The sequence below is a fragment of the Henckelia pumila genome, chromosome 4 (assembly GCF_033568475.1).
Source record: "Henckelia pumila isolate YLH828 chromosome 4, ASM3356847v2, whole genome shotgun sequence".
In the NCBI taxonomy this organism is placed as follows: Eukaryota; Viridiplantae; Streptophyta; class Magnoliopsida; order Lamiales; family Gesneriaceae; genus Henckelia; species Henckelia pumila.
Genome location: NC_133123.1, coordinates 105,274 through 130,842, shown reverse-complemented (window position 1 = coordinate 130,842; position 25,569 = coordinate 105,274). Strand labels below are relative to the sequence as shown.

Below are 25,569 nucleotides of genomic sequence, written 5' to 3'. Positions count from 1 at the left end.
GAAAGTAAATCCATTATGTATTTGGATCGAGTCGAAATATCAATTTGTCTTGCATGAAACCTATTTTTATTTAAATAATAAAATTATTGTGTTTTGAAATTTTAGAATAGGACGGATGTACCATTAAATTCCAAGCCTGAGGGCAGTTACAAAGTCACCATCAAAATATGATTGACTCAAATTATAATATTAAAAAAAAAATGGAAGCACAATAAATTCCAGAACAGATCACGGTGCACTTGGGCCTGGAAATCAATAGAGAATTTTATCGACATTTTATTACTAAGCAATTATCATAAAATTAATAAAAAGAGGCAAAGAGCAGGCCCATCTTTTTATCTTTATACAAATAATAATTTCCTCGTTAATCTATGTGTAGCCAAAATCCAGAATTTTTTAGTGAAGTCAAATTTCATGAAAAAAAATATGATTAAAAATTTGTGTTCGAATGAATCTCGTACGTAGCTAAGAATCAACTTTTAAGTATTCATTGATATTGGATGACGACAAATTATTCTTGACCGACACTAAAGTTTTTGTTATACGATCGAATTAATATTAGAGCTCGTACGCAGCAAACATTAGGAACTTTGTACAAATTAATATAATTTATTTTAATTTGGATCTGATTAAGATATATTAATGCCATTGAAAATCAGAATCAAAAGACCAATTCCACACAATTAGCTATAGTGCTGTCGGGTCCCGATCGAATGAATATCAAAGGATAATGCTGCCAAAAACCAATAAAAGAAAAAGGTGAACCATTGTCAGATTTATAATTTAATAGCAATAAAAGAAATTTTCGGGGACTTAAATGCAATTAGCTGGAGAATATATGTTATTTAACGACAAAAATCTTTGGCGATCCATGGTGCCAAATCTATCAACGTCCGTTGGATGAGCCCCACATGGTCACTGCATTTAAGAAATGGGTCCTGACCCGACCCACCCAAGAAAAAACCCAAATTATTATTATTATTTTTTTTAAAAAAAAGGCTGCCATCGATAGCAACTACCCTGATGGGACTCAAGCATCAACCAACAGCTTTCAAATACATACACAATAACAATAATGGATGCAGAGTATCGAAACAAAAACCAAATTTTAAAAGGAAAGGAAAAAATAAAATCCAATAAGAAAAATGGGTGTGAGGCCAATGGGCTTTCTTTCACTCCAGTAACTTTTGCACGTATTTGCGCAACCAATTTCTAACATGCATCTTTTCTTTAACTTTAAATGCTGACATGAATCATCGTTTTCCAAGAAAACCATTGAATACATTAATTCAGCAAATCAAACAACAGAAGCAGGAGGATACTTGTAAAAAAGACAAACTTTTTATCCGACCCACCAGAATGTGAGCTCATATCACCTCGGTACAAAGTTGGCTTCATGTCCTGAGAATTTTCCGGGTTTTCTCCATCCCAGGTTTTGTTGCTGTCTGCTGGAAATAATGAACTCGAGCAAGAAGGGTTTTGAAACAATGTTGAACTGATTTTCTTGTCATTTTGCCCCATTCGATTCGTGCACAAGCCATTGTTATCTCTGATATCCAGCTTATTTCCGAGCCTGGTTATGAAATCTTGGGGAAATAGCAGCTCCCCAGTAAGCTGATTCCTGCTTAAATTTAGAAGATCCATGTTCGGTAGCCTCCCCAATTCTTGAGGAACTGTACCAGTTAAACTGTTGTTATCCAGATACAGTGCGGTTAAATTTGTTAAGTTGGAAAATATGGTTGGAATGGAGCCTGTGAGTCCACACCCTGAGAAGCTTATCATTGTGAGCTTATTCAGGGCCCCAATAAATGAAGGGATGCCTGTATTTATTGGGTTTCCCTCCATTATTAAGTATTGCAGCTGCTGCAAACCTAATAAATTTTCAGGCATCGCTCCTGTCAAAGAGTTATGACTCAAATCCAGCAAAACCAAGCTCTTCAATTTCCCCAACTCCTGAGGCACTCTTCCTTGAAGTTTGTTGGTCCCCAAATCAATCTTTTCAAGAACCTGCATCTCACCTACTGAACTAGGCACCATTCCCTGTAGAGAATTCCAGCTCAGATCCCATATACTTAAACTTTTCAGCATCCCAAGTTCTTCAGGGATCGAACCAGTCAAACTGTTGTGACTGAAATCGAGCTGTTCCAAGTTAACCAGACGTCCTATTTCTTTAGGAATTTGACCAGTCATGTTGTTTTGAGAAAGGCAGAGGATTTTCAGGCTTGTGAGGTTTGATAAAGTGGAAGGGATTTCCCCAGAAAGGCTTGGATTGGACTCGAGCGCCAGATGCTCTAGAGAAGGCAATGCACCAAAGAGTGGTTCGCTCAAAGAAACAGGTGTTTTAGTGAAACAGTTTATCAAAGAAAGTGTCTTCAGGTAAGGCAATTTGAGGAGGGATTCGGAGATTCTAGCAGAATCTTTGCACGGCGGCGTGGTATCATCGGGGCCGACATGAATTTTGGTGATATGAAAGGTTGAAGTTTCTTGAAGAAGCTCACACTCCACACCAGGCCAGGGAGTCTCCGTGCATGGTAGAGGATGCAGTTCACCCCAAGTCGGGTCTTCCAACAGCGAACCCATCACCTCAAAAATCCCGAATAACTCCCCCTGTTCCATCGCCAGCACCAGGCCATCGCCATCCACGCACATCACTTCATTGTAATGGGATGGTAGAAACACGAGAAGCCCAACAAGTAGAAGAGACGTAAAAGCCATGATAATGGGAATCAAGAGAATCAAATATTCTATAATAGAATCTTTCACACACACACACAAATACTGTTTAATTTCTCTAAAAAACTCACGCGTAAATACATATATAGATGAAAGTGTGGAACACTTATTTAATGGGGCGTAAGAACAAATGAGATCAGGCAAGTTCACATTAAAGATACAGACATGGATGCATTAAAATACATATATACTCAGCCTTATGTCAGTGATAAGGCAGCATGGAAAAGCTATTGAAACCCTAAGATGGGCGACATGTTAGCCAGATTAGGAAGTTTGAGTGTGAGAGGATAGAGTAGCATGCAAATAGATGAGATGGTATGAGGGATCACAGTTGCTAAATAATGAAAAAGATGGCAAACAAATGTCAGAACAGTCAAAACTAAAAATGGGTATTTAAAAACAGTGTAGTAACATGATGGGACATGCCTCTGTTCTCATGAAACAGACATGCCGAGGAGCAAAATTTCACTGACAGGCTCCACCACCACCGTACACGGGCCCCCCCCTCCTCCCTCTCCCTCTCCCTCTATAACCATTTCCTTAATATAATTCATTCCCACTGCTAATTTATAATAATCACCTTCAAATATATTATATATAGATACATGGATTATGGTGCCAAGGTCTCTCTGATGTGCCATAACATAACAGCTTTTGTAATTTGTGTATATGTACTGATCCATATGACTCACCAATCTTAAATCTTAATTGGGTCCAATTTTTTTACAACTTTTCCTAGAAGGTTGCTATCAAGTCAAACGGGCTTCCAGCTTGAAATTGATGGCCCCAGGGCCTTTAAATGTAGTTGGTTCGTTTGTAATTATGGGCTTCCACCAAGTTTTTTATCCGAGCCCAATTTATTTTCGAGAAGCCTTTGTTTTCCTCATACTAGGTAGCACCCCTTTCTCTTGTGTCCTGTTGCGCATAGAATATCAATTTTGGCCGAAAAAACGTGTTTCTCATTGCTCCAAGTAAAACAACAATTTAACATTCCATATATTCAGAAAATGAATTTCTTCATATAATTTTGTCTATTTTATGAGTAGGGTATTTTTTGAAATGTGTTAACTCACCCCATATTTATAATAAAAAGTAATATTTTTTTCTGAGTGAGTTCCAGTCCAAGATTTGTTTCAAAATATTGAATGAAGAGATGATTTCATAGGACTATAGGAGTTTTCGTATAATTTTTTAATATACATATATATATATATATATATATGTGAAAACAATGTATTATTTACTAAAACTGTCAGACGGATCGACTCATCCCGCCCCATCATGACCCGCAGCTTGTTTGGGTTGGTCCGTTTAGGCCCGCCTCCAAACGGGTCATAAAAACCCCAACCCGCCCCTCGCCCGCTCCACCGTGGGTTGCGGGCTAAGCGGGCCAACCCACCCATTTTTTTAAAAAAATAAATAATTCAAAAAACAACATTAGCATTTGGGATTGAAAAAAAAATATATCAACGTTACACAACAACAAATAATAAATGTCACAATCAAACAAATCATATAAAATTTTGATGTTAATTATTATATTTTTGATAAAAAAAAATCACATTTTGAAATAATATGAATAATATAAATAGATATTTAACTATAAAAAATTTGAATAATGCTAGAGGTACAACCAATATATCGTACAACGATATTTACAACAATTATTTCGTCAAAACGGGTCATGCCTTTCGGGCCAGCCAGTCCCGCCATGAAAAATTGACGGGTTGGGTTAAGATTTTACCGGTCTGTTTGGAGGCGAGCCTAAACGGGACAACCAAAATGGGCCACGGGTGGGGGCGGAGCGGGCCGGCCCGTCAGTCTTTAAAAAAAATAAAAAAAATTAATTTTTTATTATTATGGACATAAAAACACTTATTTTTAAATAATGTTTTTAAAAAATTTAAAACTAGTATTTTTAATATCTTACATTATTATTTTTTTTAGCAATGCTACATGTACAACTAAATTTGTACAACAATTTTTACACCACAAATAATTCAATACAAAATTTTAATTTATCAAATCTTACGATATATTGAATGCAAAATCTCACGATATCATATCAAAATCTCACGAGATAATAGCAAAATATCACGAAATAATTGTTGTAAAATCGTCGTACGATATATTGATCGTACCTATAGCATTATTCATAGAATCTCAAAGAAAGCCCGTAAATTTGTATACCTTTTTTTCAAATGAGTCGAAAGATTTGTCAACTTATTTATTTTTATTTTAATTTTTTGTCATTGTTGATCAATGCCACACACTCGCGTTGTTTGGTGCCGCATCAATTTTTCCTCTCCAGGCCATTTATAAATTTTCATGAGGACCAATTTTGTGATATCAATTAAAATTTACAAAAAATATCTCTATCAATTTTTTTAATTAAAAAAGTACGTATTATTTTCTCGTTTAATTAAAAAATATATATATACAAATTCAGTAAATTTAATTTAATCATAACAGCATATAAATCAGATGATGAGGAGCAGAGGAGGTAAAATATACATAAACTAAATTTAATTAATGTTTAATACCATTTAAGACTGTATTATAAATATTTTAATCATTTGACTAGATATAGATCAAATCCACAAAGCAATATTTCATATCTTAAAACATCAATGGATAATTGAAATTTAAAAGAATATAATAAAAACGATGAGATGATCCAATTCAATGGTAGCAAACAATACATATATTCCAAATTTAACACGATGAACTTCACAGATGGCAAAATTGGAGCCATGGTTGGAGTATGATTGGGATGCCAAATCATTGAAATTACTTAATACACAACCTACCAAAATCAAATTTTGGGTGTACACTTGTATGACATGGAGATTAAATAATTAAAGCTTGGTCCACACACATAAAATTATTAGCTTAAGATCAGGATGCTTGTGCAGATTTTTGGGGTTAATAAAAATAATTATAAAAAAAACCCTGTTTGCATGTGGATTTTAATTTTTAGCTATCAAGTGATCGATCTTTGAAAGTACGTAGTTAGTCTGTCAGTAATTCTTCATACATATCTTAATATCATGTTGTAATGAAAATTAATGTCATTTGTTGACGATCAAATGATTGTAATTTTCTCAAGTTGTGTTTGGATGAAATGATTTCAAATATATTCAAACATGTTTTATATAGTATTTTATGTTAAGTATGATGGATTTTAAGTTGCACCTTAATAATTATGGTATTGAAAATCCATTATACTTTATATAACGATGAATGCTAAATAAGTAGTGTATGAGATTTAAAATTTGATTTATTGGTCCATTATTAACCATGATATACAATAAAAATCCATGAATTTGAAATTATTTCATCCAAACGTAACATCATATCATAAGAAAAGAAATATTCTATGTAATATAATACAGAGAAATCCCTTTGAAAGAGAGAAATACAGCTCATTATTCAATCGTTAAATACCTCATGGTCATTAATTTGCAGACTCACTCATATATGCAGTATGTTAACCAAATTGAGCATAATCAGCATCATTAATTAATTAATGAACTAATTAATTAGTGCAAACATTCTTTGGCACGGTGAATGTAAAAATTAATATGACGTGGTGTATTTGATGTTAAATTCTCTCTGACTCATCATGCATATATGCATGGATGATATGACTGTACATGTTATCATTGATTTTATTAAAAAATATTATCCGTCATTACTTAGTAAATTCCTCCCCTGTGTTGTAAAAAAAAATAAAATTAAAAGAAAAAAGAAAATTATCACAATAGGTGGTTTCAACTTATATATATATATGTACGTATGTACATACAAAATAATATGTTGGGAAAAATACTATATAGTATATATATTACTGAATAGTTGTAATACTATCTATCATTGAGGTGAAGGAGAACCGCACACACTTAATCATGCATCGTATTTGAATTCAATCATTCCTATTCCTAGGACCAGCTAATCAATAGAATTTTTTTTATGAATGTGAACGGCTTATTAAATTTCGGAACAAAAATTTCAAGAACTACACGTTATCTTTTCCCTAAAATAGTGATTTTTTTAATACCTATATATATAGATATTAGTTGTTTGTAGTTTTGGTCATCTAATCATCAAATTCCAACATCACCTCTTTCTAAGAAAAATAAATTAACAGGATCAAACAATTTTGAACGCATTGATATCACATCAGCGGTACGTAAAAAAATGACTAAAACTAAAAAAAAATGAAAATACTTCAATTTTATAATATGGATCGTAAAAAAAAAAAACACATGTATATTATATAACTAAAAATGTAGGTAATTTTCTGTTTAAAAAAATTATTGATAAAAGTGAAATCTTTAGTCACAAAAATTCAATTTTGAAATAATTTAAGAACCTCCTATTATGAAGCTAGAGTGCCAGACATGTAATAGGTCCAAAAAAAAAACCATATATTTCAAAGCTGTAATCGAACTAATTCCCAATGTATTGATGATCAAGATTACGAAATAGTCAATCGGACCTGAAATTCCTGCGATTATGCATGTTGGCCAGCGGAAGTAAGGAAACATATCTTAATAAATAATAGGGGTCAAAGTGTAATTTCATTGATGAATCAATTATTAGCCACCTTTCATGATCCGAAGAGTGATTTTATGCTACATCGGGTGAAACACTTCCTAATTTTATGCTACATCGGGTGAAACACTCCCTATTTTTTTTGAGATGTTTGCGCGAATATCTTCTTAAATGACAAAAAATATCATGCTAAATGACAAAAAAAGTACAGGCGGGGTCCACATGATTTTTTTCATCAAGATGTTCGCGCAAACATCTTAATAAAAAAATACAAAAGGAATGTATTTCACCCGATATAAGCATAGAATCGAACATGCAAGTGCAATCAAGAAATGTGGAGTCCCTTTCCATTGAGAAATGAGACACCCCTATAAATTCCTCCTTTCTCTTCATTTGAAAATCCACTAAAGCCAATCTCACAAAACAGTTTCAGTTTCAGCCCCTCTATATATCTAGCTTCCAAAAACAATGGCCACCATATTTATAAACCCGACGGAAACTAATTCCCTGAATTTCAAAAAATTTCAAAAGAACAAACCCAAGAATTCAAATCTGAAATCCTTCTGGGCTTTCCTGTTATCTCTTCTTCTTTACTTTTCAGTTTTCTACGCTTTCAATCTCTCCACTTCAACCCTTGTATGCACCACCAAATTCTGGTTCTTCATTTCAAACACTATCATCTTCATAATTGCAGCTGATTTTGGCGCGTTTTCTTCGTCAAATGAAGCTGATCATTTTTACCAAGAATACGCCATGAAAGCCACCGATATTCGCGTTCCCTTTCCTTTCCAGGCGCCCCAACAGTACCCGAAAAATGTTGTTAACACAACGGCAATTAATGCTCAGCAACAAGAAGATTACCAAAAACCCCAAGAAAAGATAATAAACATGATTAGCACTACCACTACTAAAAACGATGATCCCATTGAGGAAAATTATAAACACCATGTCACTTTCGTCGAAGAAGAAAATGCAAACATGGGTGAAAATCTCGATACGAAGGAGCAAGAAATAATTAGCATTCCACAAGTTAAAAAAGAAGCATTAAAGAAAAGGTCGAAAGGTGCAAGTTTTCGAAGGAACTCCGCGATAGAAATGATACCAAAAATGGATGATCACAAGATGGTAAATTTCAAGAGAACATTGTCTGCGGGACACGAAGAGGCGCCGAGATGTGAAGAAAACGATGAATATTCGAGGATGTCCGATGAAGAACTTAACAGAAGAGTAGAAGAATTCATCCGCGGGTTCAACAGACAAATTAGGCTTCAAGCATCCAACAGCCCACAAATTTAATTAATTAGATTCATCCCAATTATCAAAGGCTTTTAGCTAGTGCATGTTAATAATAATTTTGCTCATGATGAGTGTTCGATCATAAATATTTGGTTAATTATATCACTTTTTATCAATTAATTTGTTTTAACAAATATATATATATATATCATTTACATTTAATTGAATATTACTATGCGATATAAAAAAAAATATTAATGTACAAATTAAAACGTACGTCGCATGTTGAGATAGAACACCTCTTCATAAGATGTGATAGATAGATCTCGTGCGTCTCAATAAATTTAAGTTTGTCGCATCGCTTTGATCTTTTTATCATTAATTAATTACAAAATATATATTTTCGCAACACGTTTCATTTGCAACGCAGTTCTAAATTACTGTGCCGTAATGATTGCTATATATTTAATATTTTCTTCCCATGTTTCTGAAATAACATTTTTTATTTTAAAATTACGAAACTTGTAGGTGTTGATATGATATTCGAAACAAATTATTTTACTCAAGTTCTAAATTACTGTGCCGTAATGATTGCTATATATTTAATATTTTCTTCCCATGTTTCTGAAATAACATTTTTTATTTTAAAATTACGAAATTTGTAGGTGTTGATATGATATTCGAAACAAATTATTTTACTCAAGTAATTTCTTGTTTTTAAATTATGGAACTTGTAGGCATCCATATTTGATACAAATTATTTTAGTCAAGTAAATTGCACTTAGTAAATATATATATGTCAAATTTGTTTAATTTGACATTGGTAGGATGAATGGAACTTTTGACAATTAGAATTAATTCAACACTCATTCACTCTGCTAACTCGAATATCCCCTTACCACGTGAAGTACCATTTTTTTTTAAAAAAATTTATATTCTATAGTTCTTGTACACAAGAACAGTACACAAGTGTTCTTGTTATAAAGAGCAGTGTCATTAGTTTTGAATAATAAATATATATGGTATTTAGTGGATCTACACAAATATTCATTAAACAATAAAATAAATGGTAAGAAAATTTTTCTACCAGTAATCACAACTGCTCTAAGTATACAAATAAATTTTAAAAATATTTATAATAAAGGGTAAAAAAAATGAAATTATATATGAGGAGCAAAATTTTGAAACATAACATTTTCAATTTTCCCTCCTCCCCTCGTTTGGACTTAATTTTTACTACACGTTTGAACAGCATTTCGGTACAAAAACCTTATTATTATTTTAATTTTTTTGTATTTTGTTGTTTTTCTTATTCCTAAAAATTAAATGAGCTTCGTCAAAAAATAAAAATAAAAATGAAATGAGTGGCTTGAAAAATTCTATCCTTATGTATGTATGTATAAAAAAAAAGAAAAAGAAAAAGAAAACAAAGGAATAATCAGAATCAGGGATGGAGGCGCTGGGTACATTGTACTGTATTCAGCCTCGGATTCCGGCCATTGGACACTCCGATTCAGCCTCCTTCCATTGTTTTACAAGAAGGAAATCTTTAATCCTCACTTCTTCTTTGCTATCATCTTTCTTTCCCTTTCATCAACCTTCTGCCCTCGCACAACTGGAACTACTTCAGCTGGAAGAGGATCGAGTCGTTCAAATCTTCCAGGTATCTTTAATCTTTTGCTTTGTATTATGTTCTGACAATGCTGCTTGTGAAAGTATATATATGCATTTGATGACTGCATCGAACCTCGTTTTCCAGTTATTTGTGCTTTTCTTGATTCCAAGAATAGGAGAAAATGTCCAATTACAGACTTTAATTCTGGTTCACTGATGGACAGTGGAGGATCTGGATGTGGTGCTATTGTTCTTTGTATTATATATGTTGTTTCAAGATTCAGTATGTTGTATCGATTCTCGTTTCTTTAACTGATTCTCCGCTTACTTCATCTTAGTTTAAAATGTAGGATACTTCTTCTTCTGTTGTCTCTATCAAGGACCTTGAGTTAACTAAAGTCCCGAAGAGTACTTCAGATAAATTGCTAGCTGAGGATGAGAATGCCAAAGTGGAAGGGACGGGTTCAGGTTTTATCTGGGATAAGTTTGGTCACATTGTAGGTTCCTGGTCTTTTGTTTCCTAGCCTGAACTACTTTTCTTTGAAATCTGCTCATCAAACTCATTGTTTTTATGAACTGCATAAATAATTGCTTGTCAAAATTGTTTTTTTTTTTGGATTGATGTGTTAAGATTCGTCATATATGAATTTATGAGTAGGTAATGTAATTTTAGCATTTTATCATTTTCCCTATATACATTCGATCAACCTTGTGCTCCAGGCACTTTCTCAATTCTACATCCTTGGATTTATCATTTATTGACCATAAAGTGGATATTTATTTCTAAGAATTCATCTCATGCATCATATTTAATTCTGTTTGTCAGAATCACGAGCATTTGCTGCAGGAGGAGTTGCAATTTTGTCTTAAGAATCTTTTGGTTTTTACAGGTGACAAATTATCATGTTGTTGCCAAATTGGCTGCAGATAAAAGTGGATTACAACTGTGTAAGGTTTTGTTATGTTTCCGTTCGTTAGGTTTTACTTAGAATCTCCTATTCAGACTGTGCAGAGCATGATAAATGTACATTAATCCAACATTTTATTCCAGTACCAACAGCTTGTTTATATTTGTTTCCAGGTATCTTTAGTTGATGCTAGTGGCAACAGCATTACTAGAGAAGGCAAGATTGTTGGTTTTGATCCTGCCTACGATTTAGCTGTTCTCAAGGTGCTAGCAAGAAAATAGTAATAAACAGATATCCCACCAATGTTCAGCTATTGACATTTAACCGGCAGCCTTTACGTGCCTGATATCTAATTTCCATTGCAGGTTGATGCGGTTGGAAATGAGTTAAAACCAGTGGCTCTAGGCACATCTCATGAACTGCGAGTGGGGCAGAGCTGCTACGCAATTGGAAACCCTTATGGATTTGAGAACACTTTAACAACTGGGGTAATTTGTGAGCTCTGGTTCATGCGAAGTGCGCTAGTTTGAGTTATTCTGTGCCTAAATTTTTCTGGTTAATAAATAGATAATAAGCTCTTTTAAGGTCATGCTACCAACAAATTAACTCTAAGGTAGAGAGTTTGATTTTCACGATTTAGTTCTTGGGTTCGAGTTGAAGGCACATGGGTAAACAAGAGGTCCACCTACCATATCCCTAAAGGACATTTTTTAGTATCAAGGAACCAATGTGGATTGCTGATGAATAACGAATCCTTTGGTATTTGACACACTGCAGGTTATTAGTGGATTGGGGAGAGAGATACCCTCACCAAATGGAAGAGCCATTCGAGGAGCTATTCAAACGGATGCTGCCATTAATGCTGGTATCTCTCAATTGGTGAAATATTTCGTAGATGCGATGCATTGTGTTTCTGGACGTCAGCATCATTTATCTGCTTGCATATACATTTCTACGTCTGATGTTTCGTTGATACGGCAGGGAATTCGGGTGGACCATTGATGGATTCGTATGGTCATGTTATTGGTGTTAATACCGCCACATTCACTCGCAAAGGTAAAGTGGTCGTCTTCTCTGTTTGCCGCGCTTAATCATATCATATGGACAATCATGCCCATGCCCAAAGTGAAACCAGTTCTTGAATTTGAACAAGTTAACATCGAACTTTTGTAAGGGCTTTTAATCCTACCAAAATTTAATCATTTCTTCTGTTGTTCGAGTGCACTAGAGAGCATGAAGCAGACGGCACGATCATACATTTCAGCTGATGTTTATCTAATATTTTTTTTATTCGTCATAATGCATATTATGTTCGTAAATATAGCAACCTGAATGAATTTAGATGTAAACCGTAATGCAGGCAGTGGAATATCTTCTGGAGTGAACTTTGCAATTCCCATCGACACAGCAGTTCGTATCGTGCCTTATCTCATTGTATATGGGACTCCTTACACTGATAGATACTGACGGCACCTCATACTCAAACCCTTCGAGATGCCTTTTCTTGTTCAACAAATCAATGTTTTTATTTAATAATTGGTGTTCTTATGTCTCTTGTATTGATATTTATGTAATTCTGAATTAACACACCACTTTTAAAGATGCTTTCTTTTAGCATATGTTTCTTCCGTGGCTCTTAAAATTATTACTCCAATCTAACTCATCATCAAACTTTGTAAGAACGAATCATTACATCGAATTTGATAAAAGTTTACATAGCATCATCGCGAATACATCTTAGACACACATTTTCCAAGATGTAGATTTAACAATGAGCTTACATTCTCCTCTACATAGCAAACAATGTTATTTGTGCTCATTAAGAGATAACAGAGATAACTGTTCTTCAATGGAACAATCAACGTGAGAGGAAGTTCGACAAGAGTAAGGGATTAGAATGAGACCAACACCCCTATGTTCCATCGGTGAAGGAGAACTACGTCTGGTGCTGCGATACTCCACGGCATCTTGAAGGATAATGTTCCCTTGCTTATCCATGCAGTAGAATGAGCCGAGGAAGAAGCGTCCATCCTGGATTCCAATCAGCATTCGACGATTGATCAATTTCTTGACTTGGCCTACATATTTCGAGCTGTTTGGTTCGGAAACATTCGAGCTTCCCACCTGATTTAACGGAATCCCTTCTGCTTGTGTGGTAGCCATTCGCTCCTGTTGACAGTAGTCAGCACAACACAACATTAGTGAGAATTCCTAAACATGTTGACTTAAACTCAAATAAGCCAAATTAAAACACACAAACAGGTGTGGCACTAAACTCAGCCATAACATATTGTCCAATGAATGAGAATCACTCTCTTTTCTTTTCTTTTTTTCCACAGAAGCTTATTGTCAATCTAGTTCCTGGAAACAGAGAATCTAGTGCAAGAAAAAACACCCACTATAACTAATTGCCACAATCACATTCACTGTTCCCTAATACACCAAAAGGCAAGGGTAGGACCGATCGCTTTATTTCGTATGCTTCAAGTTCTTTGGAAAAGAATCGATTTTTATTCTGTTCACAACAGAAGCATGCCACGAGACTTTAAATTCGAATAACCATGGGGAGAAATCCAAAAACTTTCGACCCAAAAAATCGCGCAAGAACACACACTCATATGTAATAGAATTACTTGGCCCCAATTACACATAAAACCGACAATTGCTAATATTGCAGCGAAAGAAAAAATCCATCATAAAGAATTACAGCCAACAAATTAAAGAGGATCGTACCTTGATAGCTAATCCAAATCTGGGGACGAAATGGTTATATGGTTGAGGATGGAGGCTGTGTATATTCAATACATTTTCTTATTTTTGCCCTGCAAAGGGGTATTTTCGTAGTTTTATTGAACGACCAAACTCCAAAGCCTAAATTTAATTTTTTCTTTTATTCATTGGAAAATATGACCTTGCCAAAGGTTACTGTTTAATTTTGAAAGTATTTATTAAAGACTTCAAAAAAAAAATTAAGAATTGATGTATTACATTCCCTCATGCGGCCATGCCCCATTTGTTTTTTTAAAAAAAATACACGCACACACACATATATCTCTCCCTGTATATAAATATCTTCGCCTTGTCTACCATCTTTTTATTTATCGAAATTGCTTTTATTATGATATAAATATTACAATTTTATTTTTATTTGTTTTTTTTAAAATTTTGATATTTTAAATTTTCATATTTTTCTCAAATAAACATTATAAATAAGATAAATTGATAAATAAATTTTAAATTTATTTTTATATTATTTTATAAATAAAAAATAAATTTAAATATAATCGAAAAATAATGTATATATATATATATACCGTTATATATCAAGAATCTCTCCTTAAACACCATCTTTTATTTTGTCAAAATTGTCCTTATGTGATATAGATATTACCTTTTTTTTCTTTTGTTTTTTTTAAATTTAAATATTTCAAATTACAGATTAGTCCCTAAATAATTTTTACAACTATGATATTTTTTTATAAATATAAATCAAATTAATTACAAAAATATTATACATGCAACACATCACCAATACACTAGTATAAATTGTTATTCTGTGTGGGAGTGTAATCTAGTTATTATTATTATTATTATTATTATTATTTATACTATACTCTATCATGATTTTTGTGAGCGTGGATTAAATGATTTTTTTTGGCATTATGTAATTTTTTGAAGTCTCAATTTTCGGTTTTTGTAATTAAAAAGAATAATAACATTATTATTTTAGTAAACCTTTAGTTCACTTATCATGATCGTATCTCATCTATTTACATTTTTGAAATTAATAAAATTTATTTTTATCTTAATCTAAACTTTAAAATTTTTAACTAATCATAACATTTGTGACTAAAAAAAATTAATATAAAAGCATACATTTAAAATATCAACATCTTTGGTACAACGTCAATAGTTTATGGTGTTATATTAGAGTTTAAAATTAGAATTTGCTGAGCAGTATAGCAAAATAGGGGGAAGAAATCAAAACTATTTGTGTCAAAAGCCTTGAATGCGATAAATAAGTGGGTAAATTTGTTTATATGGAACGATAACCATAAAACTTGTTCACTGTAAAAAAATAAATAAAAAAATAAAAGAAAAGAGCAGAAGTAGAGTAAAACACGCACAACACACACTGACACCAATCGTGTTTCTTTCTCCTCCTCTCGTCGTCTCCAAAAGGGCGCCCATTATAGAAACAGTCAAGTTTACGTTTTGAGAGCTTTACTCACTCTTTCTCATCCTTTTTAGATGAACACACTCACTGTCCCAGCCGCCGATTTGAAGTGGAAAATGGGCTCTGTTCGATTAGATCTGTGCGGTAAAATCCATCCCGAGCCGATCGATCTGTTCGACGGGATTCCGGACTCCCTTCTCCTCGACATCTTTAACAGAATAGGCGATGTGAAATCATTGGGCCGATGCTGCGTTGTTTCCAAGCGCTTTCACTCTCTCGTTCCTCAAGTCGACAACATAATCGTGCTCGTCGATTGCGTCATCTCGGACGACGATTCATCCGCATCCTCTTCCTCCTCGGTTGCCTCTTACAAATCCCGCCACCCCATTTCCTCTTTCCTCCGCCTCTTCCTCGGACTCTTCAAGCCCTTTCAATCTTTTACACAATTCATCACTCCCACCACCCGTCGCGTTACTTCCTTCGCGGAAGATTCCGACTTTGAAACCGAGCAAAACAGCGTCACCCACCATTCCCCTACTCAAGTATTGAAGAATTTTAACGAAATCAAGCTCCTACGGATTACACTTCCGAGTGGGGAATTGGGGATAGACGCGGGTGTTTTGCTCAAGTGGAGGGCTGATTTTGGGTCAACGCTCGAGAATTGTGTTATTCTTGGCGCTTCGAGCGTCATTCATAATCCGAATGGTGGCTCTGCTTGTAATGTTGATAATACTGATATCGTGAATAACAGTAATGAAGTGGCAATTGATAATGGCAGCATACCAGAGTCTTTTTACACGAACGGGGGTTTAAAGTTGCGTGTTGTGTGGACTATTAGCTCATTGATCGCGGCCTCGGCTAGGCATTATCTGCTGCAGCCTATAATAGCGGAACACAAAACCCTGGAGAGCTTGATTTTGACCGACTCGGATGGACAGGGATTGTTATCCATGAATAAAGTGCAGCTGGAGGAGCTGCGGGTGAAGCCGTTGTCTGCATCCTCGGCATCAAAGAGGACTCTTGTTCCTGCTCTGAATATGCGGTTATGGTATGCTTCCCATTTGGAGTTGCCAAATGGGATAGTGCTGAAAGGGGCGACTTTGGTTGCAATTAAGCCTCGTGAGCAGTCAAAGATAGAGGTCGTGGGTTCGGAAGGGAATTGGGTTGCCTCCGCATTTGAGGAGCCTTTTGGAACTGCTGCAAGGATGTTGGTGAAGAGGAGAACTTATTGTTTGGAAATGAACTCATTTTGAGGTGGGGTTTGAGAAAAGATTGACAAATGGATTTTTTTGAGGTAAGAATCCACCGAGATGGATTCGTAAGTTTGTTGGGATGTTTTTATGTTGAATAGCAATCCTTCAGCTGTTTCTTGACTTGTTTTCTGTTTAGTTAGACAATAATTCAGGTATCTTGTATTTGAGTTACTGTGTTTGCACCTCCTGAACTTCACTGTCAACTCTGTCAATGAGCATACAATCATTGGGTTTGAATTACACATCTAGCGTTTATTCTCATTTGGTGAGAAATTGATTAGAAGTTCGAAATCCTTTCTCGCTGTGAGAGCCTGATGTGCAGTAATTTTACTAGAATTGTAGGAAATAATACCTTGTTCGGATTATTGAAAGTCATTATGAAATGTCTCGACTTAAAATCAAGATGCTCCCTAGTTGATTGACTTCGTGGAATTGTGTTCTTTTGCTTCTGTCACTGGCGACCTTCATATGCTTTCTCTATTACACTGGATCATTCATGTTGTTGATTTCTTCTTTGTTCTAAGCTATTGTAAACGGCCGTGCTTGCATCATATATGTGCTATCATGATAATTATCATTACATGCTAAAAAAACAAATTTATAATTTTTCATTCAAGGATGTTTGATTTCATTCTACTTTCTGTTGCAACAATATCACACATCTGCTTTGTAACTTGACTATATCTGGTTAGGTTGATGTATTTGCCTCATCCTGTAATTAAACTTTATGCTTCTTAATATGAGTCATATCAATGTATTTTCCAGGGAATCCAAGGAGGATAAAAGCAGAGCCTGAAATTTTACCTCTGAGAATAACACCACTACAAGTAACAGAAGTTTATCTTTGCTATGCTGCTGGCTATCACGAATGTGTGATCTCAATCGAAGGTTGATTATGAGCTTTAGCTGTGACTTTATACAATAAAACTATTGATGATAGGTGCCTGCTTTCATCTGGTCTATGTTATGAGCATTACGGTGTTGGGATTTTCGGCCATCTGCCTGTATTAGCTATCACTCTGTAAATATGTTACTAGTTAAGATCATCCTATGCTTGTGTGATTGTTTAAAGGTTAATTGATGACCGTCTTCTGAATTCCAGCCGCATGTATTTTTCGTGTTTTTAGCTGATTTACTGCCTCAATAAATATGTGAACCCGTCTCATTTGTCTATGAAGTTTTCAATAATCAAATAAGATTTTCGCTTACCTCGCCTTAAATTAAGTTGATGTTTCTTGTATTATTAATCAAATAATAATAATATTAATTTAATGAAACACTTAAAAATTAATAATCATCTATTTAACATGAATCTAAAATGCAACTGTGGGCGCTCTTAACAACAAAATTAACTGCTCGTTTCATCATAAATAGGAATACTTGGTGTTTTATAATGTCACTGACAAACTTGAAGCTGTTTCCGGTACATCATCAATCCAATGTAATTTACTCATATTCTTAGAGGTTTAGTTCAACCATAAATGAATACCAAAAATGGGAAACCAGTCAAAGGTGAGTATGAGAGAGATAGAAAGCTAATTTCACCGTGATTTCTTGATTTTTACATTGAGAAATAGAGTTTGGGTTTGTTAAATGGATCACAAATATACAGAGACCAGCCATTCAATGTACACATGCCGTCTGTATAAAATATGCCGATTCGAGTCTTCTGAATAGGTTGTCGGCCTGTCGGTTTTTAACAAAAAAATCATATATTAATTAGTAATAAACACGCATGAGCTAGCTAGCTAGTATGCAGAATCAAGCTAATCAATATAATAAAGATACACCAGGCCCATTTAATCTATGCATGCAATACATGCCATGCCACGTATATTTAAAATCAATAATAATGACATTACAAGATACGAATTCTATACTAAATGGGATTATATATATATATATACTACTCTCCTTAATTAATTTCACAAAAATGGGTGGGTCCGTCGAGTCCATATTCCATCCAACGGTGGATGGATAGTAAGGAGAAGTGTTGATGTGATGCTGGATTAGATTATAAACCACAGATCGAGGGATGAGACTATGCACACCTGGTGAAGCTAAGCCCTTGGATTAAGAGAGGACTCACATGATAACATGTGGGTCCCACATGTTTTCATGTGAGCCCTATTGATTCAAGGACTATGCTGCACCTGGAGGAGTGCAGCATTGTCTCACCCCAGATCGAGGAAGAAGAAATCACAGCCGCAGAAATGAAGCCTAGCTAGTATAGTATAGTACTTGATATTTTGCAGTACTACTACTACTACTCTGTCTTTTGTCACGTAAAAGAGATGCTCTTATAAATGCATGCTTTGTAAACCCTTAAAAAGTTGTTTGGTCTTTCACCAATGAATTGTGTCTCTTTATCTTTCCGATCACTATTTCATGCACTTATATATATATAACCACCCGACCGCCCCCTTTAATATATTAATTCTTCATAACTTTGAAAAAATAATGAATCAAGTAGCAGCAGCTGATAAGTTGGTGTCTTCTGTTATGATGGTGAAGTGGGAGCCTGTGTACGAGACACTGAGCTTGCTGGCGTCCAGCAATGCGGTGGTGGTGTTCACTATGAGCGGCTGCTGCATGTGCCACGTTGTGAAGCAATTGCTTTTGGGACTGGGAGTCGGCCCCGCCATTGTGGAGCTGGACCGCCACGAATCTGGCGGAGACATTCAGGCCCTGCTTTATCACCTCTCCGGTGGCGGCAATGCACAGCTGGTGGTGCCGGCGGTGTTCGTGGGCGGAAGGTTCTTGGGTGGCATAGAGAAAGTGTTGACTTGCCACATCAATGGCACTCTTGTTCCTCTACTCAAGGATGCAGGAGCTCTCTGGCTTTGAATTCGAATTCCGATGCTAGCTTCGATCATTTAATTTTATAGTTATAATATAATATAATATATTTTCCTACCTTATAAACCTAAATGAAATACCCATCCATGTAATCTTAACGACATGGAAGTAATTCTAGCTATATATATATGAAAAATTATATATGTTTTTCTACATTGATTAAGATCACGTTTTCCGGCATTTACTTTCATCCATTTATATACTGCCCAGGTCGCATTTAATTTCCCAAGCTTGCTACGATTTTTTTTTTTTTAAAAAAATATATATATATTTCTGATTAATTATCTGAAATATAATATCTGAACGGAATCATCCATTTTGGTAAAAATGGGTGTGTGAAATTAAATAAAAAAATTTGGTATTTCCTGAAGCACGCATAATGATGAACGGTTTAACTAGCGCTAATTATATTATCGAAAAACATTCAATATTGCCATCTATATATGTATAGTCCTTGTAAAATTGAGGCTTATATCACTATCTTTTTTCTATATCACTTCCTTATATTATAATTTCGATTCTCCCAAAAAAATTGAATACTATACTTTTGCATGGTAACGACTAAAAGTCTAAAATTGATATTTTAAAATTTTATCATAATTTTTGCGTCATATACAAATATAGTGTCAAAGAAGAACTCTAATTTTTTTTTTTATATCTTATTATAATTTATTGTTTTTATTATATACCTTATCCCATCTTTTGAGAAAAGGTAAACAAAATGTTGCTTAAATTTTCACAAGATAGAGTTATTAATTAGATGTAAACATTTTTTATTTAACCAAAATTTTGTGAAAGCTTGGATAAATATGAAATATATTAAACTTTGATATTAAAAGTAAATGTTTTGTTGTTTTATATTTTGTTTATAAAATGTATAATACATACTTTGTAATTAACTTCAAAATTTTATAACATAAATATACTATTTTGAACACGATTCATTTTATACATATGCCCACTAGCTAAATATTAAAATTATTTTATCCACTCTGTTTCCATTTTTAAAATATTTTTACGAAATCATGTTCACAATCAACATTTTATTTTAAAATTACAAACCTGTCAGTAACTTTAACCGTGATCAATTTAAAAAGTTATTTTGTCTCTAATTACAATATAAAAATATAAGAAGACATGGAATAAAACATAGAAAGAATAATAAGATGCAACATAATTTAATTCAAACTTTCGAAATAAAAAGTAATATTGTAAGATGGAATGGAACTAAAAGTGATTTAACGAATAATATTTAAAAAAAATTGTGATTTTTTTTGGTATCATTGTCCTTTAATAATTACACAGAAAAAAATGGAGTATAAATAACACCCACAAGAAATTGAATAATAAATTAATTCATTGTATTAGTTGAAACTTGAAAGATTATGTATTTAATTAGGTTAAGAAAGTTATAATAAGCAGAAATCAGATGACATCAAATTAATGAAGAGGGACAGGCAGCATAACATGCAGTAACATTGTGATCACAGGAATCAAATAAGCAAAATGTGTCAAAAGCAGCTGATCTTCCTGCTGTGCCTGTACTCTTAGTCAAAGAAAGAATGACCTAAGCTGGGATTCGGTAGTTGCTATTTTTATTTTTATTTTTAAAAAAGGCATAATATTCAATGATTGCAATCATATATTATATGTCTATAATCATGATTTTATATATCTGATTTCTTTATTTATTTTCAGTGATGGTCTGCTCATCCAAACAAGTGCAGGAGCAAGTACAGATAATGAGGTGCAGGCAGCTTCAATTCGGAGTTAATAAATAAATAAATAATTAGGTTGTGTATTAAGAATTAATAGTGTGATCTGCTGGCCTTTAATTTTCTCCAAAAAGCAGAGAGATTTCCTGGAAACGGCTATATTATATATATCATGAGGAATTCTTTTTGTCATGCAGATTGTGCTGTATATATTTGGATACATAGCAAAAATCTCACGAGTATTGGAAACCAATATAATGGTCAAACAAGTTACATGCATGAATATGCATTTAATTATATATAATATTGACACATATATATATAATTTATCGATCGAGTCCTAGCTAGCTTGTCCAGAACCAATTAAACAGAATAAATATTTGGATTAAAAATCCCATATTATATTATCAGGACCACCGTTTATTGTTCAATCTGAAAATTAAAAGCTTGCACTTACCTAGAGATGAATGAAGTTCACATGGGTAGCAACTAGCAAGTAGTTGTTTTGGTGAGTATATAATCATATTAAATTTATATAAGTTAATTCATATATATTTTCATTTTACATTCTAAATTAAAATGGAAAAATATTAAAAACAAATGATTTTCAATAAATAAAATAAAATTAAATTAAAACAAAACAAAACATATATAATATTGGATCATTATAAATAATTTCAAAAATTGCGAGAAATGTTTATTTACTCCTTTAAATAGGATGCCTAAGAACAACAGATCATGAACATGCATAAAAAGGACTCAGAAAATATATCAAAATTAGTTTACCTGAGGATACTATAATATTCTTTTTATATAATTTGGTTTATTAACGAAGCATTTTCAAACTCCGGCATAAGCTAAATTACTATACAAATTAAAGTTAACAACTCCGGTCCAGTTTTATACACGTAAGATAAGAGAATATTCTATTAAATGATAACACCAAGAGCATTATATTCTTCTCTATTTTATAATGATTCCTAAACATCTTAATTTCATATATAGAGTAATTTTCAGATGTTCAACCATTTTTTTCTAACTCGTTTCCGACCACTAAAACCCACTACCGGGTTTTAGTTGTTTTTTTTAAAACAATTTTGTATCACTAAAACCCACTATCGGATTTTAGTTGTCGGGGATGAGTTGGACATCATTGGTTGGGCAGCTGAAATTTTCTATTCATATATATATATATATATATATATATATATATATATATAAAGTTCTTTTATGATGCCCAACACTATATGCCCACTTCATGTCCATCATGTACAAGTCAACTCATCTATTGTACCGGTCAACTCATCTATTGTACATGGTGGACATGAAGTGGGCATATAGTGCTGGGCACCATAAAAGAACTCTATATATATATATATATATATATATATATACATATATAAAGTTTCTTTCAAGTGCCCACCAATGATGTGACACTATTCTATTGGACCTACAATTTATCACATCTTTATCACATCCAATAGAATAGTGCCACATCATTGGTGGGCATGGTAGTGGACATGGTAGGTGGGCACTTGAAAGAAGCTCTACATAGGTTTCATTGTGAAATTACATTGTTGTCCTTGTGTATTTAATGGCTCTAATTAATGAGTTTTTTTATTAATTTCTAATTAATTTAATTATATGATTTATATTTAAACATTACTTACATAAAACATGATGAAAAAATTATTGAGAGCTATTGTTTTACTCATTTGATTCCATACATAAAACATGATGAAAAAATTATTGAGAGCTATTGTTTTACTCATTTGATTTCATATTTCTTATTTTATCTCTTTAGTTGTTGTTGGGATCGGTTCAGAGGGTAGAGGGGGGGGGGGGTGAATACACTCTGAAACTTTTCTTCTCCTTCTTTAGAAAAAAATGATCAAGTGAGGTTTAGTTCACTTAATCTGTTTTCTCAACTTCTAAAACGTTTTGAACAACTTAAATAGTGCGGAACTAGTTCAGAGGTTTTAGTGATGCAAAGTTTATAAAGCAATGTATGAGCAGGATGTAAGATAAATGGCAGTAAAGGCTAAAGCACGATTTTATGGAAGTTCGAAGGCTTAATCCTTCTACGTCTCCCCTTCTTCCACTTAGGAAGGAATTCACTAGAAGACTTTGGTTATTACAACGTCTTGTAATACACCCACTTCAGACTTAGGACTTATCCAATGCCTAATCCGAAACTCCTAGATTTACACAGATAAGATTCTCAGTTCTTATCAGACTGGTGGAAGCTTTCAGAGCAGCTTCAGGTCTCTTCAACACTGAGTATAGTTGAGTTGAGCTTCTCAGACTGCAGAGCGGTCGAGAGGCTTGAAAACCCTAGGATGATCCTTGATGATCAGATACGTGAACTATAAGCGAGGGTTTATTTGAGCAGCAGATGAATGATCTTGTGAGTGTGCTCAAGTATATCAGATGAGGACTTCTGATATTACTCAAGTGATTGAAATGTCTCTCTTCGTTGTCTCGTATCACTTGATGTTGTTCCCTTTTTTTTGTTGTTGTTGTTATTTTTCCTTCTTGAGCAATCCTCCCTTTAAATAGGTCAATCATCAACGTCTTTATTTTGAACGTTCTGATGCTGCATTGAATGCACATTTAATGCTCATAAATGCATTGATGATTCTGCATGAGGATCGTACACTGCAGACAACTTCCAGGGTCCAAAACTGGAATAAACGGTCGAGTGCTTTATCTGCAGTCATTCTGTGTTTTTGCCATTTTGGTATAACCTGTTGTCTTGATTTGCAGGAGTCAACAAATCTTCTGATACGCCGGTTCTGCTTTTAATAAAGGATCCTGCAAAGAACATCTTGTCACAGGTACTTGTCTCGAGATATCTTGATAGGCAGTTGGCATTCTACCGGTAGGGATATTTGTCCTCTGCTGGTTTGAATAACCAGTCGATAGGCTTGAGACTTCAACCGGTCGAGAGACATTGGCGGTTGACAAGCTTCCAGTAGAAGTTGTAGTAGATTCCTGAAATACAATGGTTGGCAGCACATTCCTATACAATGAGTTGTTGTTTGTTATCACCAAAATATCGGATTCAACAATTTCCCCCTTTTTGGTGATGACAAAACTTAAGTGCCCCAAGAACAATATGAAAGCAGTACAATGAACTTCATTGAGAGAATGAATTTCATTAAGTACAATAAACATTTTTATTACACCTACAGAAGAAAGTCAAAATGAGATGCAGCTGAGATAAGTGAAGATTGTTCATCTTTTGAACCAACTGGCTCCTCCCGACCTATCGCCTGACCTGTCGCCTTCTCTTCTTCTTCTGTCGGCTTCTTCCTTTCTTCTGGACTCTTCTTCTCGTCTTCTTGCCTCTGCTGCTCTACGTTGCTCTTCTTCCCCCTTTTTGGCATCACCTTGGTTGAGTCGAACGATGATCTCAGTGAGTTGAGTGCCAAGGCAGGATTACATATTGTCAATCTTTGCATCGAGTTGAGCAAGTAGAGTAGCTTGCATAGTGTCCATCCGATCATTCAACTGCTTGTGAAGGCGATTTTCGGAGCGGATAACTTGTTCAGAGACGGTAGAGAGCGTGTTGATTTGAATGCGATGATGATTAGTGATTTCTGTGGTCATACGAGCAAGATCTCGAGACACGGTCTCGAAATGCCGAATCATCGTCTGGCGTGAATTATCAACGGAGAAGGAGGAGTTAGTGATATCTTGAGAGAAGGACCTAACCGTTTGCGTGAGCTCATGTAGCCTATTAATCAAGGTATGATCTAGAGCTGCGGCCATGGCGTCAATCAAAGACTCATCAGTCTGAAGCATTTGCCCTTGTTGGTCATTTCTTGGTGAAACCGGGCTAGGCTCACGATGATGTGGTGATGGTGATCTGGCTGGAGAGCTAGATGATGGACCCTCCAATAATGGTACAGTTGGAGATGTAATAGTCTCGACTGCAGCCAATATGGTTGGTGGAGTATCAGGATCAGCACTTGGTTCATCCATGATGAGATCTTCCATAAACTTTTCAGTGGATGGAGACGGTTGATGTGCTTGATCAGCATCAGTCACTTGCTGTACTGGAGATGCAGGTGATACAATAGTGCTTGGTGTCTCCATTGGGGGCACTATTGCTGTACTACTGCAAGGAGCCTCTGTCACAGAGGTGACAGGTATCTCTTGTGCAACCACTTCTGAAACATCTTGTGGATGACTTGGAGAGGTGAAAGCGGTCGTCACTGGAAAGGAGTGAGCAATCACAACTACTTCCGGTTGAGTGACTGCTTGGACTGCGGTGGAGGAGGGGTCGACCGATGAAGAGGCTGCCACACTCGATTTTAGAGCAGATGATTGAAAGAGGTCGGCAGTGATGAGATCGGTCAGAATCCCATCTGAAGAAGAAAAAGCATAGACGTCTTCCTCATCCTGATCTTGAGTGAGAAAGGTCTTCATCATCACTTGTCCTTCCAGCACATAAGCTTGTAAACAGGCTGCTGAAGCTGGTGTGTTGTCAGTGTTGAGAGCTTGATAGTGCT

General features: G+C 34.5%; 6 protein-coding genes across 6 annotated transcripts; 4 read left to right on the top strand and 2 right to left on the bottom strand.

Annotated features, from left to right (window-relative positions):
* Positions 1 to 1,230: 1,230 nt before the first annotated feature.
* On the bottom strand, positions 1,231 to 2,990 carry LOC140867234 (uncharacterized). Its single transcript, XM_073272309.1, has one exon. It carries the CDS (start codon positions 2,713 to 2,715, stop codon positions 1,285 to 1,287), a length of 1,431 nt encoding a protein of 476 aa, XP_073128410.1. The 5' UTR covers positions 2,716 to 2,990; the 3' UTR covers positions 1,231 to 1,284.
* Positions 2,991 to 7,757: 4,767 nt separating this feature from the next.
* LOC140867483 (uncharacterized) lies at positions 7,758 to 8,586 on the top strand. Its single transcript, XM_073272553.1, has one exon. The coding sequence runs from the start codon at positions 7,759 to 7,761 to the stop codon at positions 8,584 to 8,586; it is 828 nt and encodes a 275-aa protein (XP_073128654.1). The 5' UTR covers position 7,758.
* Positions 8,587 to 9,964: 1,378 nt separating this feature from the next.
* Positions 9,965 to 12,681, top strand: LOC140864891 (protease Do-like 5, chloroplastic). The gene is made up of 8 exons (XM_073269300.1): positions 9,965 to 10,189; positions 10,491 to 10,637; positions 11,031 to 11,093; positions 11,222 to 11,311; positions 11,414 to 11,536; positions 11,826 to 11,913; positions 12,030 to 12,104; positions 12,409 to 12,681. Exons 1-8 carry the CDS (start codon positions 9,977 to 9,979, stop codon positions 12,513 to 12,515), a joined length of 906 nt encoding a protein of 301 aa, XP_073125401.1. The 5' UTR covers positions 9,965 to 9,976; the 3' UTR covers positions 12,516 to 12,681.
* Positions 12,682 to 12,704: 23 nt separating this feature from the next.
* Positions 12,705 to 13,211, bottom strand: LOC140864892 (uncharacterized). The gene has a single exon (XM_073269301.1). The coding sequence runs from the start codon at positions 13,209 to 13,211 to the stop codon at positions 12,855 to 12,857; it is 357 nt and encodes a 118-aa protein (XP_073125402.1). The 3' UTR covers positions 12,705 to 12,854.
* Positions 13,212 to 15,157: 1,946 nt separating this feature from the next.
* LOC140864601 (F-box protein At4g18380-like) lies at positions 15,158 to 17,668 on the top strand. The gene is made up of 2 exons (XM_073268880.1): positions 15,158 to 16,519; positions 17,244 to 17,668. Exon 1 carries the CDS (start codon positions 15,300 to 15,302, stop codon positions 16,476 to 16,478), a length of 1,179 nt encoding a protein of 392 aa, XP_073124981.1. The 5' UTR covers positions 15,158 to 15,299; the 3' UTR covers positions 16,479 to 16,519; positions 17,244 to 17,668.
* Positions 17,669 to 18,938: 1,270 nt separating this feature from the next.
* On the top strand, positions 18,939 to 19,325 carry LOC140867480 (glutaredoxin-C9-like). The gene has a single exon (XM_073272552.1). The coding sequence runs from the start codon at positions 18,939 to 18,941 to the stop codon at positions 19,323 to 19,325; it is 387 nt and encodes a 128-aa protein (XP_073128653.1).
* Positions 19,326 to 25,569: the final 6,244 nt, after the last annotated feature.